This window comes from Gorilla gorilla, chromosome 1, assembly GCF_029281585.2.
Source record: "Gorilla gorilla gorilla isolate KB3781 chromosome 1, NHGRI_mGorGor1-v2.1_pri, whole genome shotgun sequence".
In the NCBI taxonomy this organism is placed as follows: Eukaryota; Metazoa; Chordata; class Mammalia; order Primates; family Hominidae; genus Gorilla; species Gorilla gorilla.
Window position 1 is genome coordinate 200,526,421 of NC_073224.2, and position 17,563 is coordinate 200,543,983.

General features: G+C 38.1%; 1 protein-coding gene across 22 annotated transcripts in view; it reads right to left on the reverse strand.

The window, feature by feature from the left end:
• LOC101146907 (microtubule-actin cross-linking factor 1, isoforms 1/2/3/4/5) overlaps positions 1–17,563 on the reverse strand; it is a 280,531-nt gene that overhangs the window by 53,682 nt on the left and 209,286 nt on the right. For 18 of the 22 annotated variants that reach the window (XM_055392119.2, XM_055392106.2, XM_063700149.1 and 15 more), the window contains 10 exons: positions 10,731–10,892; positions 10,366–10,536; positions 9,067–9,233; positions 5,643–5,802; positions 4,970–5,296; positions 3,935–4,019; positions 3,190–3,431; positions 2,353–2,559; positions 593–712; positions 91–198 (listed from right to left, as the gene is read on the reverse strand). In XM_055392119.2, the coding sequence (XP_055248094.2) occupies positions 91–198; positions 593–712; positions 2,353–2,559; positions 3,190–3,431; positions 3,935–4,019; positions 4,970–5,296; positions 5,643–5,802; positions 9,067–9,233; positions 10,366–10,536; positions 10,731–10,892 (1,749 nt within the window). The remainder of the gene's footprint in view (positions 1–90; positions 199–592; positions 713–2,352; positions 2,560–3,189; positions 3,432–3,934; positions 4,020–4,969; positions 5,297–5,642; positions 5,803–9,066; positions 9,234–10,365; positions 10,537–10,730; positions 10,893–17,563) is intronic. The other 4 variants (XM_063700144.1, XM_055392120.2, XM_063700153.1 and 1 more) reach the window with 1 other exon arrangement.

The following is a 17,563-nucleotide window of genomic DNA, read 5'->3' on the forward strand; positions in this document are numbered from 1 at the left end:
AAAAGCCTTAAACCATCATTTCACAATTGTGCTTCTAATTCACCATGATAAAAACAGGAACAATATGGCAAATAAATAAATGTAATTCACCTGTAATACAGTTTTTTGCTCCTCCCCACATGTGCCAAAGATTTCACTACGGTGACTGAAGAGTTCATCCATTGAATCTTTGTGTCGAATAATGTCAATGGAGAAAGCCTTTGAAAAGTAAACTGTAGTTAAGAAGTAAAAAGACCCTTTTCCTGTTATTACTAAAGGTTAAGACAAAATCTATGAAAAAGCCACATCAAAAATTGTTCTTATACAGTTTGACACTTTGCCTATCCAACATCTTCTCTAGCTTATCTTTTCAGTAGCTTACAAAAATTTCTATCAAGGAAATTGCTAATTATGGATTAATGGGCCTATTTTTCCTTTCTCACAAAGCAAAAAAAAAAAATTCTTCCTCATCTCAACCAAATACATAGAAAATTAATTTCTATTTACCATCATGCCACTAAATTATTCCACTTGACATGGGATAGTCAGAAACTCTCCTAGTCACTCTAAGTTACTGATGATTCTATTAGCTCAGGAAACAGTGGGCACGTACCTTCTGTACCTGAAGCTGAGCTGTGGTCTGGTCCTGTTCCAGGCGAATTGGACCCAGAGCCATCAGTTTCCGTTTTGTTTCAGCAACCCAAGCTAGTTCTGCATCGGCAGCTTGCTCATACTAATAGACGTATTAAAGAAAAATAAACAAATTATATACAGCCAAGTCTCCACATAACTGCAATTTATTCAACACAGCAAGGCCTGGATTTTCAGTAATACAGTTTATATCTCACAAAGTAGAGTCAAAACTGGGAAGAATTTCATAAAATCACAAATCAAGATGCAAACAAGTTAAAACTGACCATATTTCAATTTCTTTAAAATAAGTTACAGAACTCAGTTTCTACAGCTAGAAATAACAGATATCAATCCCCTTCAAAAGAAATATGCCTCTAATCAGTGTTTTTATGAGACTACACTCTTCCTGCCATTGCTCTTTCCTACCCAGACATGGAACAGTAGTAGGTTTAGTCAGATGTTTAAATATAAACCTAATATGGCAGTAGACAGCTGAGTCAAGTTAACTCGGAAGTGCCCGCTTAGCTGAAGCAGCATAAGACCCCAAAAGAGCAACACATTTTTAAATGGTTATGTAATAACAAAAACCAAGAACATGTTCTACGTGACTGTTGTTTCATGAGGGCTCCCCAATCCTCCATCCTTCCCTGCCCCCTCAGAGACAGGGTCTGATTCTGTTGCCCAGGCTGGAGTGCAGTAGCACAATCATAGCTCACTGCAGCCTCTAACTCCTAGGCGCGAGTGATCCTTTCACCTCAGCCTCTCTAATAGCTAGGACTACACAGGCAATTGCCACCATGATCGGCTAATTTTTAAATATTTCTGTAGACATGGTGTCTTGTTATGTTGCCCAGGCTGGTCTTGAACTCTTGGCCTCAAGGGATTCTCCTGCCTTAGCCTCCCAAAGTGCTGGGACTACAGGTGTGAGCCCAGTCTCCTATGCCTGACCTCTCCAGTCTTTTATCTCTTCCTCTTCAACTTGGCCAATATACACTTACATTTAAAAATACGCTTCTCCCAAGCACAATACATTTCATATTGAAATATCTGGCCAAGATTAGGGATAACTCTAAAGACACACTGGGGATATACCTGGACTCAGAGCAAATTTCTGTGTGGTTCAAAAAGCATACGTTCATCACTATGATCCTAAGGAGTTATATTAACTTATTTTTTGTACTACGGCACATTAAGAGGTGTGTATCCAGCTACACAAAAGAACAAATGATTTTTTTCCAGAAAGTAGGAAGGAAAAAAGATCAAGGGAAATATGACACCTGTGTTTACTGAGAAGGTTCTATTTTAGATAGCTCTGCTATTTTGGTTTGCATATTTGATAGTAATTATAGTTCTTGATTCCTTCCCCCTCTTCCATCTAATGCTAAGAGAGTTAATTATGTCAAACTAAGATTGTGGTGCATTTGGACCTTTTGAATCTAGATATTATTTACTCCCATCACCATCAGCCTTCTTAGCAGGGCATTAGTTAAGAAAAGGCCTCATGTAGACTCTTCTCCAAGTACTTCTCTACTCAAAGGGGTCAAGTATTTTGATCAAATTCTGGATCCATCCTCACAAACTTCTACCCAATCATTTCCCATCAATGAAACATATTTATTCCACCAGATTTAGCTTGAGCCCATTCTTATTTCTGAGTCTGTATTTATGTGGGTCATGGTACTGTATCTCACACATCAATACTGTCTAAAATATTAATGCAGAGGTTATTATAAACATTACCTGTTGTGATCTCTGAATAGCAGCATCAATTTCATCCACCCTTTGTCCAATAGTGTCACTGACTAGTTTGTACTGCTCGTTAGCATCGGACACAAGTTTATCCAGCCCTTCTCTGGCTCTCCAGGGCACCAGCTCTAAGAGAGCACGGCTCACCTCATTCACTGTGTCCAACACCAGCCTGTGCTCCATGACCTCCTTCTTTAATTCCTAAGGAGGGAAAAGAGTTTTCAGGCCATACCTTGCTAAATAAAGCACATCAGCAACTGTGCTGGGTGGAAATTGCTATCTCTACCACACATCCCAGCAGGACTCTGACCTCCTTCCTTCAGTTATTTTTTTCTCATCTCAGATTTTTCAATCATTCTGAAGCCTGACTTTAGACTTCATTGTTGCTTGCTTAGAACTGTCTGTAAGACTTTTTGAGCCACATTGTCTCTGGGTAAAACAACTAATACTTCTTTCATCTCCTTACTTCAACAGAAATGATAAATAATGCTTTAACCAAAGGCTCAGTATTTAACCTAACAAGTACCTATACAATATTTCTATGCATCTAGAACTATACTAGATCCTGCAGAGAAATCAAATAAAACCATGAAGCATTCTTTAGAGAATAAATAGAGGTTAAAATGTTACAAAGTAAACTTGATTCAACTTCTTTCTTCTTCATAACATAGGTATAACATATATGTCTTTATGTCAAATCTTACTGTCCATGAGTAAACAAGAAAGGGGGCACATATTTTTAGTTTATATTTAAGGTAAAGGTTGATAAAACTTAAGGATTCTGACAAAGAGGAAGCCTTTTTTTCTTTTTATGGTAAAATAACAGCTCACCTTCTGTCTCTGCTGAAACTGGGGTATCTGTTCCCCTGTGGGAGACTGTCCTCCACTGGTTGCCAGCTCCTCCTCCACCTCCCTCAGCCACCCGGTCAGTTCCTCATAAGTAGACTGGAACTTGGTGGCCAGTTGCCGGGCTTGCTCTAAAGTTCTGAGGGCCTTGGAGCTAGTAACTGTGATGTCTGTGTAACGAGTCTTTATACCATCTAGTTTTTCCTGGATAAGTAACACCTCCTCACCTATGGAAGATAGCACACAATTACTCATATTTAAGAGATCTAGGAATGAGGAGTCTCTGATCCCCTTTCTTCAAATCAGAGCTTTAATTTCATAGACGCTCTCTCTCTCTCTGTGGTAATAATTTCACCTATCCCATACTAAGGGCAAATGGGAAATAAAATAAACTTTCCACTGGATAAAAGAAGCCACTTCTGAATTATTAAAATCTGAATTCAGCGTCAAGTGTTTCTAGATGTTTCCAGCACCTTTCAGTGCATGTTGGCATTCAAGATACTGAAGGAGAGGAGAAATCATCATCTATAACCAGATGTGAGATAACTTTTTAGTTTTCAAAAGATTTAGCAGGAAACAACCTTCTGGAGCAAAGTAGGGAATACAATCAGTGAATACTAAGCTTCTCATATACACATAAAGAAGAGGCTAAGGCAGGGAACTCCTTTCCTTGGATACATAATTGTCTTTGAGACCATAGGGGTGCTAAGAGACACACTTTTCAAAGTACCTGTGGTTTGTTTTAGAAGAGCCTGACCATTTTTAATAGCTTGATCTACATTCTTCTTTCTATTAACAATTTCTTCATTTAAAGCCTGAAAGGAAAGAATACCATTAATCCTGAAACTGTGGCACTACAAACGAAACAAAATGCGAGACCTTTAAGAGACCAAATTTAAAGTAAAGAGATGAATACTAGTTTAATTTAAACATCAGATATTTGATCCCCTCATCTTCTCCTTGGTTAGCCCATTGACTATTCAAAATAATTAAATCAGATACCTATAGGCAAGCTTTCCTATGCGCTGGACGAGAAAAACTTAGAATTACATCAGCTTTACCAATCTATTGGTACCAAACCTGAACCCAAGAAAGGCAGAAGTGAAATTGAGCAAAATTGTCTACTGTGTCCAAAATAAGGAATAAACAGAAAGTTCAAGAGAAGAAATTCAGTAAGAACAGACTGACTTAAATCAGAATCCTGGTTAAAAACTCTCTTCATATTTAAAGTTAACGAAGCAAAAGAATCAGACTATTTGAAAAATTACCTACTTTTACTCTCCCAAACAGACTTCATAAAAATGAAATGAAAAAGGCAAACTCTTCTATTAAGATGACACAGAATCCCTGGAATTTGAACAAATCCAGAAATAACCTAAAAGTTCTAACTGTATGATCAAATCCTGGGCACTACACAGACAGATCTGGTTTTGTTAAAGCACATTATCTTTCATAAAACTGCTCAAATAGAATCTTAGTGACCTATCACCTAATAATGTAAATCATGAGTTGGAGTTCCGATGGCCCCTGACTATACCCTGTACCATCTTCTAGAATTACTGATTTAACTTGTTAAATATAAGTATTTCCATGGACTCATCCAAAAACAGATTAGCAGTCAGCATCAAGTCCACTAACTATGCACTTGTGTATAAAATAAAGTTGAAGTGTTTGTAATGAAGAAAAAAAATAAATGAAGAAAAACATGAATCAAAATAACAAAATAACAGAATAACATAACCAATAAAAATGGAAACATGAATACCAGGTGGTCAGCATGCTGTCTGTGCAGGACATCCTGTTTGAAATCCTTTACGAACACTGAACTGAGCTTGTCCTCAACCTCAGCCAGCCAGTTGAGCACCTCCACCTCATCCTCCCCAAACAGCCTAGCATTAGACAGAGCTTGGTCAAGTAGGGCTGCCTTCCGACAACAGCGGTCTTGAATTTCACTGTATCGGGCCTGCAATGAGTCTATCTTTTCTGACAGCACACCCTGTTCTGCAGGAGATGTCAGGGAGGAGAGGGACTGCCCAATTTTGACTGCCTGGTGCACATCTGTTGCATGGTTTTCTATGTCTTCTTCCAGAGCCTGGAAATCCAGATGGAAAAAATGAATAACAGAAACAAAATAAATGAAAAGTAAACACAAAATGATGAATAACAAATGATACAACAAATTAAACAATTAAAAAACTCACCGACTGAAAGGCAAAAATAATATAAAAATTGGGAACAAAAGCTGTTTATTCCGGTGGTAGCCTATCAGTCAATTTCTATTTGTATTTCAAGAATGTGACTTTTCCAATTAATAATCTAACCATATTTTAAGTTAAACCCACAAAACACACATCCTCTAGAATGCTGCAGGCAGTTTACTCATTTCTAGGATTTCTAATTCCAGTTTTCTGTTTTCATTTACTGTAACCACTCCCTACCTTGTGCCGAATGATCTGCTGCTGTATTTTGGCAGTCTGAGTGCCAACAGGTTCTGAGTTAGCAAGCTTTTTCTCTGTGACAGATAAGAAGTCAGAAATAGGCTCAGCTGTCTCATGGAACTGTTTGGCCAGAACCAGGATGTCTTCCAGCTGTTTTTGCCTACACAAATATATAGAACAAGCTGCTCAGGAAAAAAGTCACATTAAAACTGGTAATAGTACTATACTCAGTAAAAGAATAGTCTTTTCCAGGTATAGTTTAAATACCAATAGTAAACAGAACACATGTTATGTAGCATTTCGATGTTTTAAAGGATTTCACACCATTAACCTTATTCTCATTCTGTCATAACCTTGTAAGGTGGACAGAATAATTATCCCCCATTATAAAAGAATAATTATCCCCCTATTATAAAAGAGAAAGTTCACTCAGAAGGCTTAAAGAAAGATTTGTCCAATCACCTGGTGAGTAGCAACAGTAGAATCAAATCTTCTAATGTTCTCCTTATTTGACACAAATCAAAACAGAATGTAGTATATATATCACCTGAACATGTGACCAAAATAAGGTTTAAAGGAGGCAAAAAATTGTCTGTTTTCATTCTCTCTGTCACTACTACCTTCATTTATGAGTGAAGATATCTGAAGAGTAAAGACTGTATATTGCCTATGAACTAGAACTCCCTCCCCAACTCCCCAAAATCCAGTCAGGCTTCTGGTAATTTCAAGCCCCAGAACATAACTTTGAATCCAGATTTAAGGCAAAAAAACAAAAGAGAAACAAACAAAAAACCTCACGCTGGCTGAATTTGCCAACACAAAAAGCACCCCCCACCCCCAAAAAAAAACCAAACAAAAAACTACAGACTTTATAGCTCACTTGGAATCTTAACTCTTATTTAATATAAGATCCATAACTAAGCTTGGCTTTTCCTGGCATACATGACTGTCACTAAGACCACAGAGGTGCTAAGAGATGTACTTTCCAAAGTACCTGTGGTTTGTTTTACTCTATAAAATAAAAGCAGCAAATTACAAAGTGAGGAGGAAGTCTGGATATTGGAGATAGCCTGACAAGGAACAGACAAGAAAACAACCACAGAACTGTATTAGCATGCAGATTAATAATGAAAGGTCATAATGTTGTCTTTGAATTACTAAAAACAGACTAAGATATGGCATTTGAAGAGGCCTGGGAGTATATGATGCACTTAAGTTCAGCAAACCTTTACTGAAGACCTAATTTACACCAGGTCCTATGCTAGTTATGCCCTGACAAAGTTATTTTAATAAGAAGTGGTTTAAATAAAAAAAGTTGGCATTTTGATTACTGGAAATTCAATTATATTTGAATATAAAGAAAAACATACTTTTTAAGTGGCAATCTAAGTCTAAAACTTTCTTTCCTAGTTTGTTTATGCCAGCCTTCAAAATATATCTTCAAGTAATGCAACTAAAACATACAATATTAAAAATTATTATTAAATTTGAATTTCATTTTTTAAAAATTGCCTCTAATTTTTATGTCTTTCTTACTCATTTGATTTTGGAATCTGAAAATTTGAAGAATTTATTGTAATAAGATTTAAGGTATTTTTAGGGAGAAGAGCTAAAAATAATTTAGAAGCATCAAATATCTACTCTTGTTATTTGTTTCTATTTAAAATATTGGCCCAGAAACTATATTAGGCTAGGAGGATGGAAACAAGTAAAGTAGAAGGAAAGAGTCATAAAAATATGCATTAGATAAACAAACCATGACTTTAAGGAGTTTATGGACCAGGAAGGTAAGTACATAAAATAATGATCATAATACAAGGTACAGATAAAGAGTTATGGCAGTGAAGAGGCAGGAAAAATTATTCCATGCTTGAGGAATAAAGGTAAGTTTTATAGAAGAGAGAGAGCTGGACAAAAGCATTTCATGAAAGATGTATTATAACACCATAAAATAAGACACAGGGTTAGGACATTGTCAGAAGATATTAAAGAACAGAATATAGTTTACTTCAGCTATAATATTAAGGAGTGAGAAGAATAGTAGAAGCTAAGAAAGGTAGGTTAGGGTCAAATAGAGGGCTTTGAATGGTGTGTTAAAGAGTTTATATTTTATTTTAAGCACCTTCTTAGCACGGCAGGCAGTGTGTCACCCTCATAATCTAAGGGTTTTATTCTAACAGGGAGTCAATTAAATATCTCTTAGCTTGAAAAGATATGATTAAAGGCTTATTTCAGAAAGGTTCATCTGCAGCTGGGGGATGGGAAGGGGAAGGCCCCAGGGTTAGTGGTAGAGTGATTAGTGAAGAAGCTATCTCTATACACCTAGTGAGAGCTCGTAAGTCATGAACTGAGGGGAGAGTGGGAATTAGAGAAACAGATGGACAGGAAAGACACTGTAAAGTAAAATAGACAGAATTTAGCATGCTGATCGATGTGGGCACAAAGGAGAAATTAAAAAAAGAAAAGTAAAAATGGAGTCGAGGTTTTAAGCCTAGGAAACTGGAAAGCTAATGGTACCATTACTGGAAATGGACAGAGAGAAAAGAAAATAAGCAGTACAAATCTGGAAATACAAGTAAGTTAAATTCTTTCCATTTTGTTTCTTCCACTAACATAGGCAAGCCATACTTTGCAACTCAGGTAAGGAATAAGCAAGTCATGGGCAGGTGGACATAAAAAGACTGAAGAGGGAATTATTTGAAGACTGCCATAGGCTACCTAGGAAATGTAAAGGATACAATAACAAATGATCAACTCTCTTATTGATTTCTCATTAGCTGGTATTTAATTTTAAAACTGAGGACTGTATAAAAGTAAAGACATCTATGTGACTTATTAAGCTCAAGTCACAGGATAACTTATAGCTATGAAAAGAGAAAGGGAATATTTCCTTGAAGGAGGAAGATTTGTTGCCTGTCTTTTTGACCATTTATTGAGGTAAGTTCATGCATCTCTTGAATTCCCAGATATTTAACAGAACCACAGACTAGCTCCTAAAGGCAAAAAAATCTAATATTACTATAAGCTAATAGAAAAGAAATATGACACATTTCAATTCCAAGCATCAAAAGCATTATTTATAAATATAAGAGTGGGAAATCTGTTTGAAAAACTCAGAAAATAACTCGGCTGGACTGTAGGAGTCTGTGTCTGTCATTTGGAACTATGATTATACTACAGCAGAACAACCACACAGAGCAATGAGTTTTCCAGCTCTCGGAAATTTATGAAGATGCTGGAGACCATTTCCTGAGTGTGATTCTGGTTATGAGGATCATCTCTAAAATCTTGTCCCATTTCAAATAAAAGCCATTAAACACCTTCCAAAAATCTATATGAATCATCCAAGAACTTATAGTGATAATAAGTCGAAGAAGAACAAAACAAACCTCTGACCCACTCCTCAAAATTCCTTTGATCTTACCTGGCTGCTGCCTTACTGAGTAGTTCAGTCCATCTACTTTCAAGACTCTCCAGCTGTCCAGTGATTTTCTCTCTATCGGCCAGCTCTGCTGACTGGGCTATTCTGCCTCCTTCTGCTTGAAGCATGTCTACTGTGGCCTTTCGATCATCTAGGAGCCGCTGGAGCAACTATTATAAAGAGAATGAAAAGTTGTAACACAGGATCATTTTGAAATCTGAACTAGGAAGAAAGAAAAAAAACAAAAGAAACCAACCCGCCAAATCCTAAGCTTCATTGAGTAAAAGAAGTTTTTTTCATCCTTGGGGCAAAAACAGGAGATATAGCACAGTTCTCACCACTCATATACTTTTCACACACTTAATTTTTAAATGGAGCAGTGGCTGTCATTATGTGACTAACAGGGAACTTCCTTTGAACCAAGAGAAAAGTGCCGTAAAAAATGGTTAACATTTGAAGTGATGAATATGTTAATTATCTTGACTACGGTAAACATTTCACAATGTATATGTATATCAAACCATCACATTGTATATTACAAACATTTTTTTTTTTTTTTTTTTTTGAGACAGAGTCTCACTCTGTCTCCCAGGCTGGAGTGCACTGGCTCGATCTCGGCTCACTGCAAGCTCCGCCTCCCAGGTTCACACCATTCTTCTGCCTCAGCCTCCCGAGTAGCTGGGACTACAGGCGCCTGCCACCATGCCTGGCTAATTTTTTGTATTTTTAGTAGAGATGGGGTTTCACCGTGTTAGCCAGGATGGTCTCGATCTCCTGACCTCGTGATCCGCCTGCCTTGGCCTCCCAAAGTGCTGGGATTACAGGCGTGAGCCACCACGCCCGGCCAAACATATACAATTTTTATTTGTCAACTACATACCAATAAAGCTGAGAAAAAAATAAAATTTCCTTTGGGATAAATTTTTTTTAAAAAGAAAAAACTACACTAAAATAGAAATTAAACCACCAAAAAATATAGATAAAACTTTGTACATGATATACAACACTATTTAGAATATTGTTGACCCTGAAAACACCAAAAACCTCTTAACATAAAATTGTAGATGAACACTGAAATAGGATACATGAACAGGTAAAATTATTCAGTCTAATATATGCCACAGTAAACCAGTAGATTTAAGTAAGATAATGAAAATCAATTTCCACCTTTCTTTTCAGGACGACACAAAGTAGTTTAGGATTCTACTAAAACTTCTGAACTGCTTCTTAAACTATAAGCAAATGTGTTGTCTACTACTCCCTACGGCTGTTACAGTTCACTGTCCCAACAATCTCACTTACCTTCTGTTCTTGGATCTGTGCTTTCACCACTTTATACTCAGCAGATGGAGGTTTCTGATTGGCTATGAGCTCCTCGGTATCTGCCAACCAGCTGAGCAATGGCTCCAAGGCATCTTGAAACTTCCCACAATGCAACAAAGCTTCCTGTAGCTGTGCAATTCTTTGTGCGACCTGTATCATGAACATGTAGGTTCATTATGAGAACGGAGAAAGTAGTTTTCAAATTACTACTGACCTCTTTTAGTAATTATAGATTGCAACTGCTAAATTTTTATTTCCATTCAGGTTTCGGGAAACCTTAGATTCAGATGTCTCTTTTCTATGCCTTCCGTTTCCAGTACACTTGCTACCCCATTGTCACTCACCTTTTTATTCAATGTATTCCATCGAGCATTGATCTCTTCCATGTCATGTTCTAAACCCTGCACATCACAGTCTTTTCCTGCACTCTGAATTAATCCCTGGCCAAGTCCATTCACCTGCTGCAATTTCATCTGAAGAGGATCCACTTGTTCTTTCTGAAACATCTAGATAATTACAAGCCAAAGAAGATTTAATACAAAGGCTATTAGACTTTCTATACCACACAGAGACTGGTTATTCTTGGGGCATTTATGACTTAATGAAAGACGACCAGGAATAAAAAGAAAGAACAAGCATTTGCACGTGAAGCATCAAGAAAACGTGTGGTTTTGTATTTCAATACATTCTCCTATGGACATGTAATTACAGAGAGTTATGACACTACTTAGGTCTTTAACCCAATGACTCTTTCCTTTGTTCTTTTTTTTAAAATCTGTTGCTTAATTTTTTTTTGTTTTTTTTGGAGACAGAGTCTCACTCTGTCGCCCAGGCTGGAGTGCAGTGGCGTGATCTTGGCTCACTGCAAGCTCCGCCTCTCGGGTTCATGCCATTCTCCTGCCTCAGTCTTCCGAGCAGCTGGGACTACAGGCACCCGCCACCATGCCCAGTTAATTTTTTTGCATTTTTAGTGGAGACAGGGTTTCACCGTGTTAGCCAGGATGGTCTCGATCTCCTGACCTCGTGATCTGCCCTCCTCGGCCTCCCAAAGTGCTGGGATTACAGGCGTGAGCCACCGCGCCTGGCCTGTTGCTTAATTTTTAATGCAAAAAGCCATGGAGAATAGAAAAGCATCAACCTCGAAATGCTGTACAAGTAAGCGCAATGTATATGAATCCTAAAAGAGAAGAATAGAATAATACCAAATGACTAGTATTTAAGATGAAATATCCCTTGGGGAATAGCCTTAACTGACCACTAATAAGAAATGCTCTTCTCTGACTAGGACTAACAACTCAATTAGTCAAAACATATTAACAGTGTGAAAAGTGCCAACCTCATAGCTTAATCCTCCTGTGGCCATTTAACTTTATTCTGATCAAGAGCCACAGATCACACACAACAATAATCTTGAAACAGAATTCCTCTGATTACAAAGGGAAATGGGCCAGTAACGTTGGGAAATGTCCTTAATAACTTCAGACACACACTCTGAATAAGATACAGATTTACATTTAAAAAACTGCTCAAAAATGATACTGTATTATCCACGTTTACCATGGTGCAACAGAATTTTAAAACAATGTGAATAGGTGTAACAAGCAACGTGTATACTTTGCTCTACTACAGTTAAGCTCCATTATGATTTAGACATGTCTAAAAGGAAAAAAGGGTCAGAAGAGAATGGTACTTCTGCCACATTAAGAGTATGAAGTGGCCGGGAACGGTGGCTCGCGCCTGTAATCCCAGCACTTTGGGAGGCCGAGGCGGGCAAATCACGAGGTCAGGAGATGGAGACCATCCTGACTAACATGGTGAAACCTGTCTCTACTAAAAATACAAAAAATTAGACGGGCATGGTGGTGGGCACCTGTAGTCCCAGCTACTCGGGAGGCTGAGGCAGGAGAATGGAGTGAACCCGGGAGGTAGAGCTTGCAGTGAGCCGAGACTGAGCCACTGCACTCCAGCCTGGGCAACAGAGCAAGACTCCATCTCAAAAAAAAAAAAAATTGGGTTTCTCTCCGTTATCAGAGGGATAGAACCAGCTATATTTCACTAGCCTGGATTTATTTCCCTTCCTTTTTCTTCCGTGAGCCAGGTGAGTCAATTAAGGCCAGAGGATGACAGAAAATGGAAGAGGACAAAAATAAATATAAAAGAAAATGATAAGTTTGAGTAAGACCAATTTTGGTCAATATGAGACTACAGACCACACTAGGATTAGGAAACTGATTCTAGAAAGAATGGTCTATGGCTGGCTAAGATTACCAGGGAGGGAAAGCCCCAGGGAACACTGAAAAAGGAAGGTTATAAAAGTAATTATGAGTGCACTTCATTTTTTACTATAATTTGATTATACCATATTTTCTTAGGCAACATTACAAAGCAGTTCAGTTAAAATGACTATTTCTCCAACAACATGGTTCCCAGAAAAAACAACTGCTATAATTCCATTTTGTAGCATTAAAGATGTTTCTGCTGAAGAAAAATCAGATAGAGGCAGGAAAAACATCCCAAGTTTAAAGCTGCTTTTGGTACAATAAAATGGTGGTGGTGAAGGTGAAGGAATGAAAAGGCAAAGAAGGCAGAAAGCCAAGGTATGGAGGGAAGATGTCAAGTCCACATTACAGGGCCCTCTTTTACTCAATAACCAAATCCTATCTCACTCTACAACTGACATTTAAATTCTTTCTGTGCTTTCCAACATGACAGCCAGCAGCTACATATAGCTATTGACATTCAAATTAAATTTAAAATCCAGTTCCTCAGACCCACTAGCCACGTTTCACATAGTCAAAGCCACATATGGCCAATGGTTACTCTACTGGACTACTGATAGAGAACAAATCCATCTTGGCAGCAAGTCCTACTAGACAGCACTTTAAATGATACACAAAAGTAAAATAGGCTAGGCAAGTGGCTCACGCCTGTAATCCTGGCACTTTGGGAGGCCAAGGCAGACAGATTGCCAGAGCTCAGGAGTTCGAGACCAGCCTGGGCATCAGGCGAAACCTCGTCTCTACTAAAAATACACACACACACACACACACACACACACACACACTACAGGCATGGTGGCGCACGCCTGTAGTCCCAGCTACTTGGGAGGCTGATGCACAAGAATTGCTTGAACCCGGGAGGTGGAGGTTTCAGTGAGCCGAGATCATGCCACTGCACTCCAGCCTGGGCAACAAGAGAGAAACTCCATCTCAAAAAAAGAAAGAAAGAAAAATAAAATTATATTTAAATAGTTCAATAATCTCTTTCATATACAAGCTGAATATCCCTTATCCAAAATGCTTGGGATCAGAAGTGTTTCTGATTTCAGATTTATTAAAATTTTGGAATATCTACATTAAATACTTACTGGTTGAGCATCCCAAATCTGAAAATCTGAAATCTGAAATGCTTCAATGAGCATTTCTTTTGAGCATCATGCCAGCATTCAGAAAGTTTCAGACTTGGGAGCATTTTGCATTTTGGATGTTCAATCTATAATAAGAGCTACTGCAACTTTAAACTTTTGGATTTACTTTGTTTACAAACATTTCCTATAGAAGCATTAGCTATTCCTTCATTTCTCACCTTCACTCTATGGATTGACAGGGACAATGGGTATTTGTATCATTTCTCATAAGTTAAAACATATATGAAAGCACCTCTAAATATTATCTATTTTGAATAAAAGTGAACAGAACGTTAAAGAATGTACATTTGAAAACACCTGCTTCCTTCTGTCAACTCCCAAATAAAGCTGTTTTGCAAAACCAGTGCTTTTAGATACACTAAAATTCCTACTCCTTAGTATTTCACACACTGTTAGTGAAATAGGACTGTGTCATGTTATTAACTAAGCAGTACTGGCAGACATTTTCCAAAGAAGTACACTAGTAAAAATTGTTGCAAGGTTGTAAGATGCAACTAGGACACAAAATAGAAAATTTCCCAAAGAACTCCTTAAAATACTATTATCTTTGTTACTGCATTTTTTTTTTTTTTTTGAGACAGGGTCTCACACTGTTGCCCAGGCTGGAGTGCAGTGACATAATCTCAGCTCACTGCAACCTCTGCCTCCCAGGTTCAACTGATTCTCCCACCTCAGCCTCTCAAGTAGCTGGGACTACAGGCATGCACCACCACACCCAGCTAATTTTGTATTTTTTGGTAGAGACAGGGTTTCACCATGTTGGCCAGGCTGGTCTTGAACTCCTGACCTCAAGTGATCTGCCTGCCTGAGCCTTCCAAAGTGCTAGGATTACAGGCATGAGCCACGACATCCAGCCTTGTTATTGCATTTTTCCAGTTTTATCCTGACTGATTCTTTTCTGTTGTCCTTTGTTTTCTTTCTCCTCTTCTAGATCTCTAAATGATCTTTGGGGGTGGGAGTGAGGGAACGACGTCAGTCCTGGACTCTCTTCTCTTTCTATATTCTTCCTAGGCAATTCCATCAATTTCTGTGGGTTTAAATACTAACCACAATAAATGCTTATGACTCTCAATTTGTCTCTCTGAGTTTCAAAGCTACATATCCAACTGCTTTTTTAATATCTCCATGCAAAAAAATGAACCACAGGCATCCCAAGCCTAACAGTTCAAAAATGAAACAGTATCTCCCACTTTCCCTTACCTCTTCCTTAAATCAATAATTTATACTATCCACTCCACTGTACAAACCAGAACCTAAAAGTCACCCTTGATAACTCCCTCAGCCCCAACACAGAAGCCACAATCAGATCTTGTTGATTTTACCTCCAAAATATATCTTCAATCCACCCTATTGTCTTCAAATCCATTGACATCATTTTATTCAAAGAATTTGCCAAAATTTCTAACTATGTATTTATTTTATATTTATTTATGTGTGGTTTTCTTAATATCTGCCTCCTCCACTCAGTATAAGTTCCACAAGGCCAAGGACCATGTCAATTCTATTTACTGCAGGAGCCTAGTACCTGGCACAGAGTAGGTACTCATAATATTTACTCAGGCCGGGTGTGGTGGCTCATGCCTGTAATCCCAGCACTTTGTGACGCCGAGGCAGGCGGATCACCTGAGGTCAGGAGTTCGAGACCAGCCTGGCCAACACGGTGAAACCCTGTCTCTACTAAAAATAAAAAAAAAATAAAATAAAAAAAAAATTAACTGGGTGTGGTGGCACATTCCTGTAATCCCAACTACTTCGGAGGCTGGGGCAGGAGAATTGCTTGAACCCGGGAGGCAGAGGTTGAAGTGAGCCAAGATTGTGCCACTGTACTCCAGTCTGGGCAACAGAGTGAGACTCTGTCTAAAAAAAAAAAAAAATTTTTTTGTTCCATGAATGAATGAATCCTTGTACACAAACGGTGTTAGGGAATGCAAAAAACCAATGAAGATTCTGCCGATCAGCAGAGCGTTCAAACACTGAACTGGAATTGTGGTGCTCTCCAATTTTTGCTTAAAAAGACTTCCTGGGCAAATTGTAATCTTATAGAACCCTTATTTTATACAAAAGGTTTTTTTCTTCCTTTGAACCAGTGACTGGGATTAAGACTGAAGAGGTCTATAAATAAGCAGGGAATTTACATAACCAGAGATTGGTCTCAGTAGGCCTCAGATCCCATTACAGAAAAAGCAAACGAGTTTTTGGCATTTTAGTTCTACCAAACTCTGTTGTTATTGCAATTACAAAGTTTATATCTATTTTAACCATGTATCCATGTCTGCACTTGCACATATACATACAGACATAGAGGACCTCAGTTCATGCTAAATCACTTGTTGAGTTCTAAGTATTTATATATAAAAATGGCAGGTTCAGTTGCCTCTTGGAATCCTAAGGGAATGGAAGAAATAAAAAATTCATCTCTCATCTTGGAAAAACCTTTTAAAATAATATTTCACCAATTTAGCAAACCTGTATACTCATGTTAACTCTATAATGATTTGTTTTGTTTCAATATTTTCAAAATGGCCTCTCTACATTCTTGTTGGTTAACAGTCCTTGCTGAGGCTCAGATCTATCCTTTCCTGTACACAGATATAGGCATTTGCTCACTTCCAGATATTCCACAAAGTAACCACACTTCAAAGATGGACAACTTTGCAGCTGGGCTACCATTTCCTTCTCCTGTCATTTACATCAGGCAATATTTCATAAAAGGATTACCTCCTGTAGCTGGAAGGATAGTTAGAGATTATGTAGCCATCTACTCATTTTGCAGATAAGGAAACAAGGATTCCAGAGACTGATACAGGATTTCTATGACTTTTTCCCCTTTATGCAGATTTGATTGCCTCACTATAAATTTAATCCTTATATTTCATGATTACTGCTATATAAGCTTTATACTGGAGATATTCTGGTTTTTTTTTCTTTTTATTTTCTCAGAGATAGGGGTCTTACTATGTTGCCTAGGCTGTTCTCGAACTCCTGGCCTCAAGCAATCCTCTTCCCTTGGCTTCCCAAATGTTGGGATTAGAGGTGTGAGCCACTGTGCCTGGTGTGAAATATTCTGTATTATCAAGAATGGCTCTGTTGTTGACCTACTGTCTTCACTTTGTACAGGCTATTGGGATCTCAGTGTCATTCCAAATTCAATAAAACTCGGAAAAATGAATCAAAAATCCATCAGTCTCAAAGACGATGCATCCTAATTTAATGGAATGCTACCTGACAAAATAACTGGTAAAGCTCAAGGTAAAACCACCACCACTCAGCAAGGCCAGATTATCTTAATCAATCCTCTTAATCAAAGAGCTTATGGCATGCAATCAAAATGATTTTGTTGTCAGGACCTGCATGTTTAGCTGGTGCTCTTGCTGACTTAAGGCTGCCCTGAAAGGCTCTGCAATGAGGTGAATGAGAAAACCCATCTTTCTTGTAGCATCCATCCATACTCTAGGAAATTGATATTCATGCATTCAGTCAGTCAGTCAACAGCAAATGCCTGCTGTGAAGAAGGCACTATTTTGAGTCCTAGGGGCGCAGTAAAATCAAAACAATCTTCTCACTCAGTCATCTCTTGTGTTCAGATTAAACCTCTAACTCCTGCACTCTTTACCACTGACCAAATCAAACCTGGGTAATTAACTGTGGAAAGCTGCTGATCTCAAATTCCTTGGACCAGGAGTGCTCAAGGATGTGGAACATCGTTTCCAACTGTTTCCTAACACATTCGGTTCTCTAACATTAAGAATC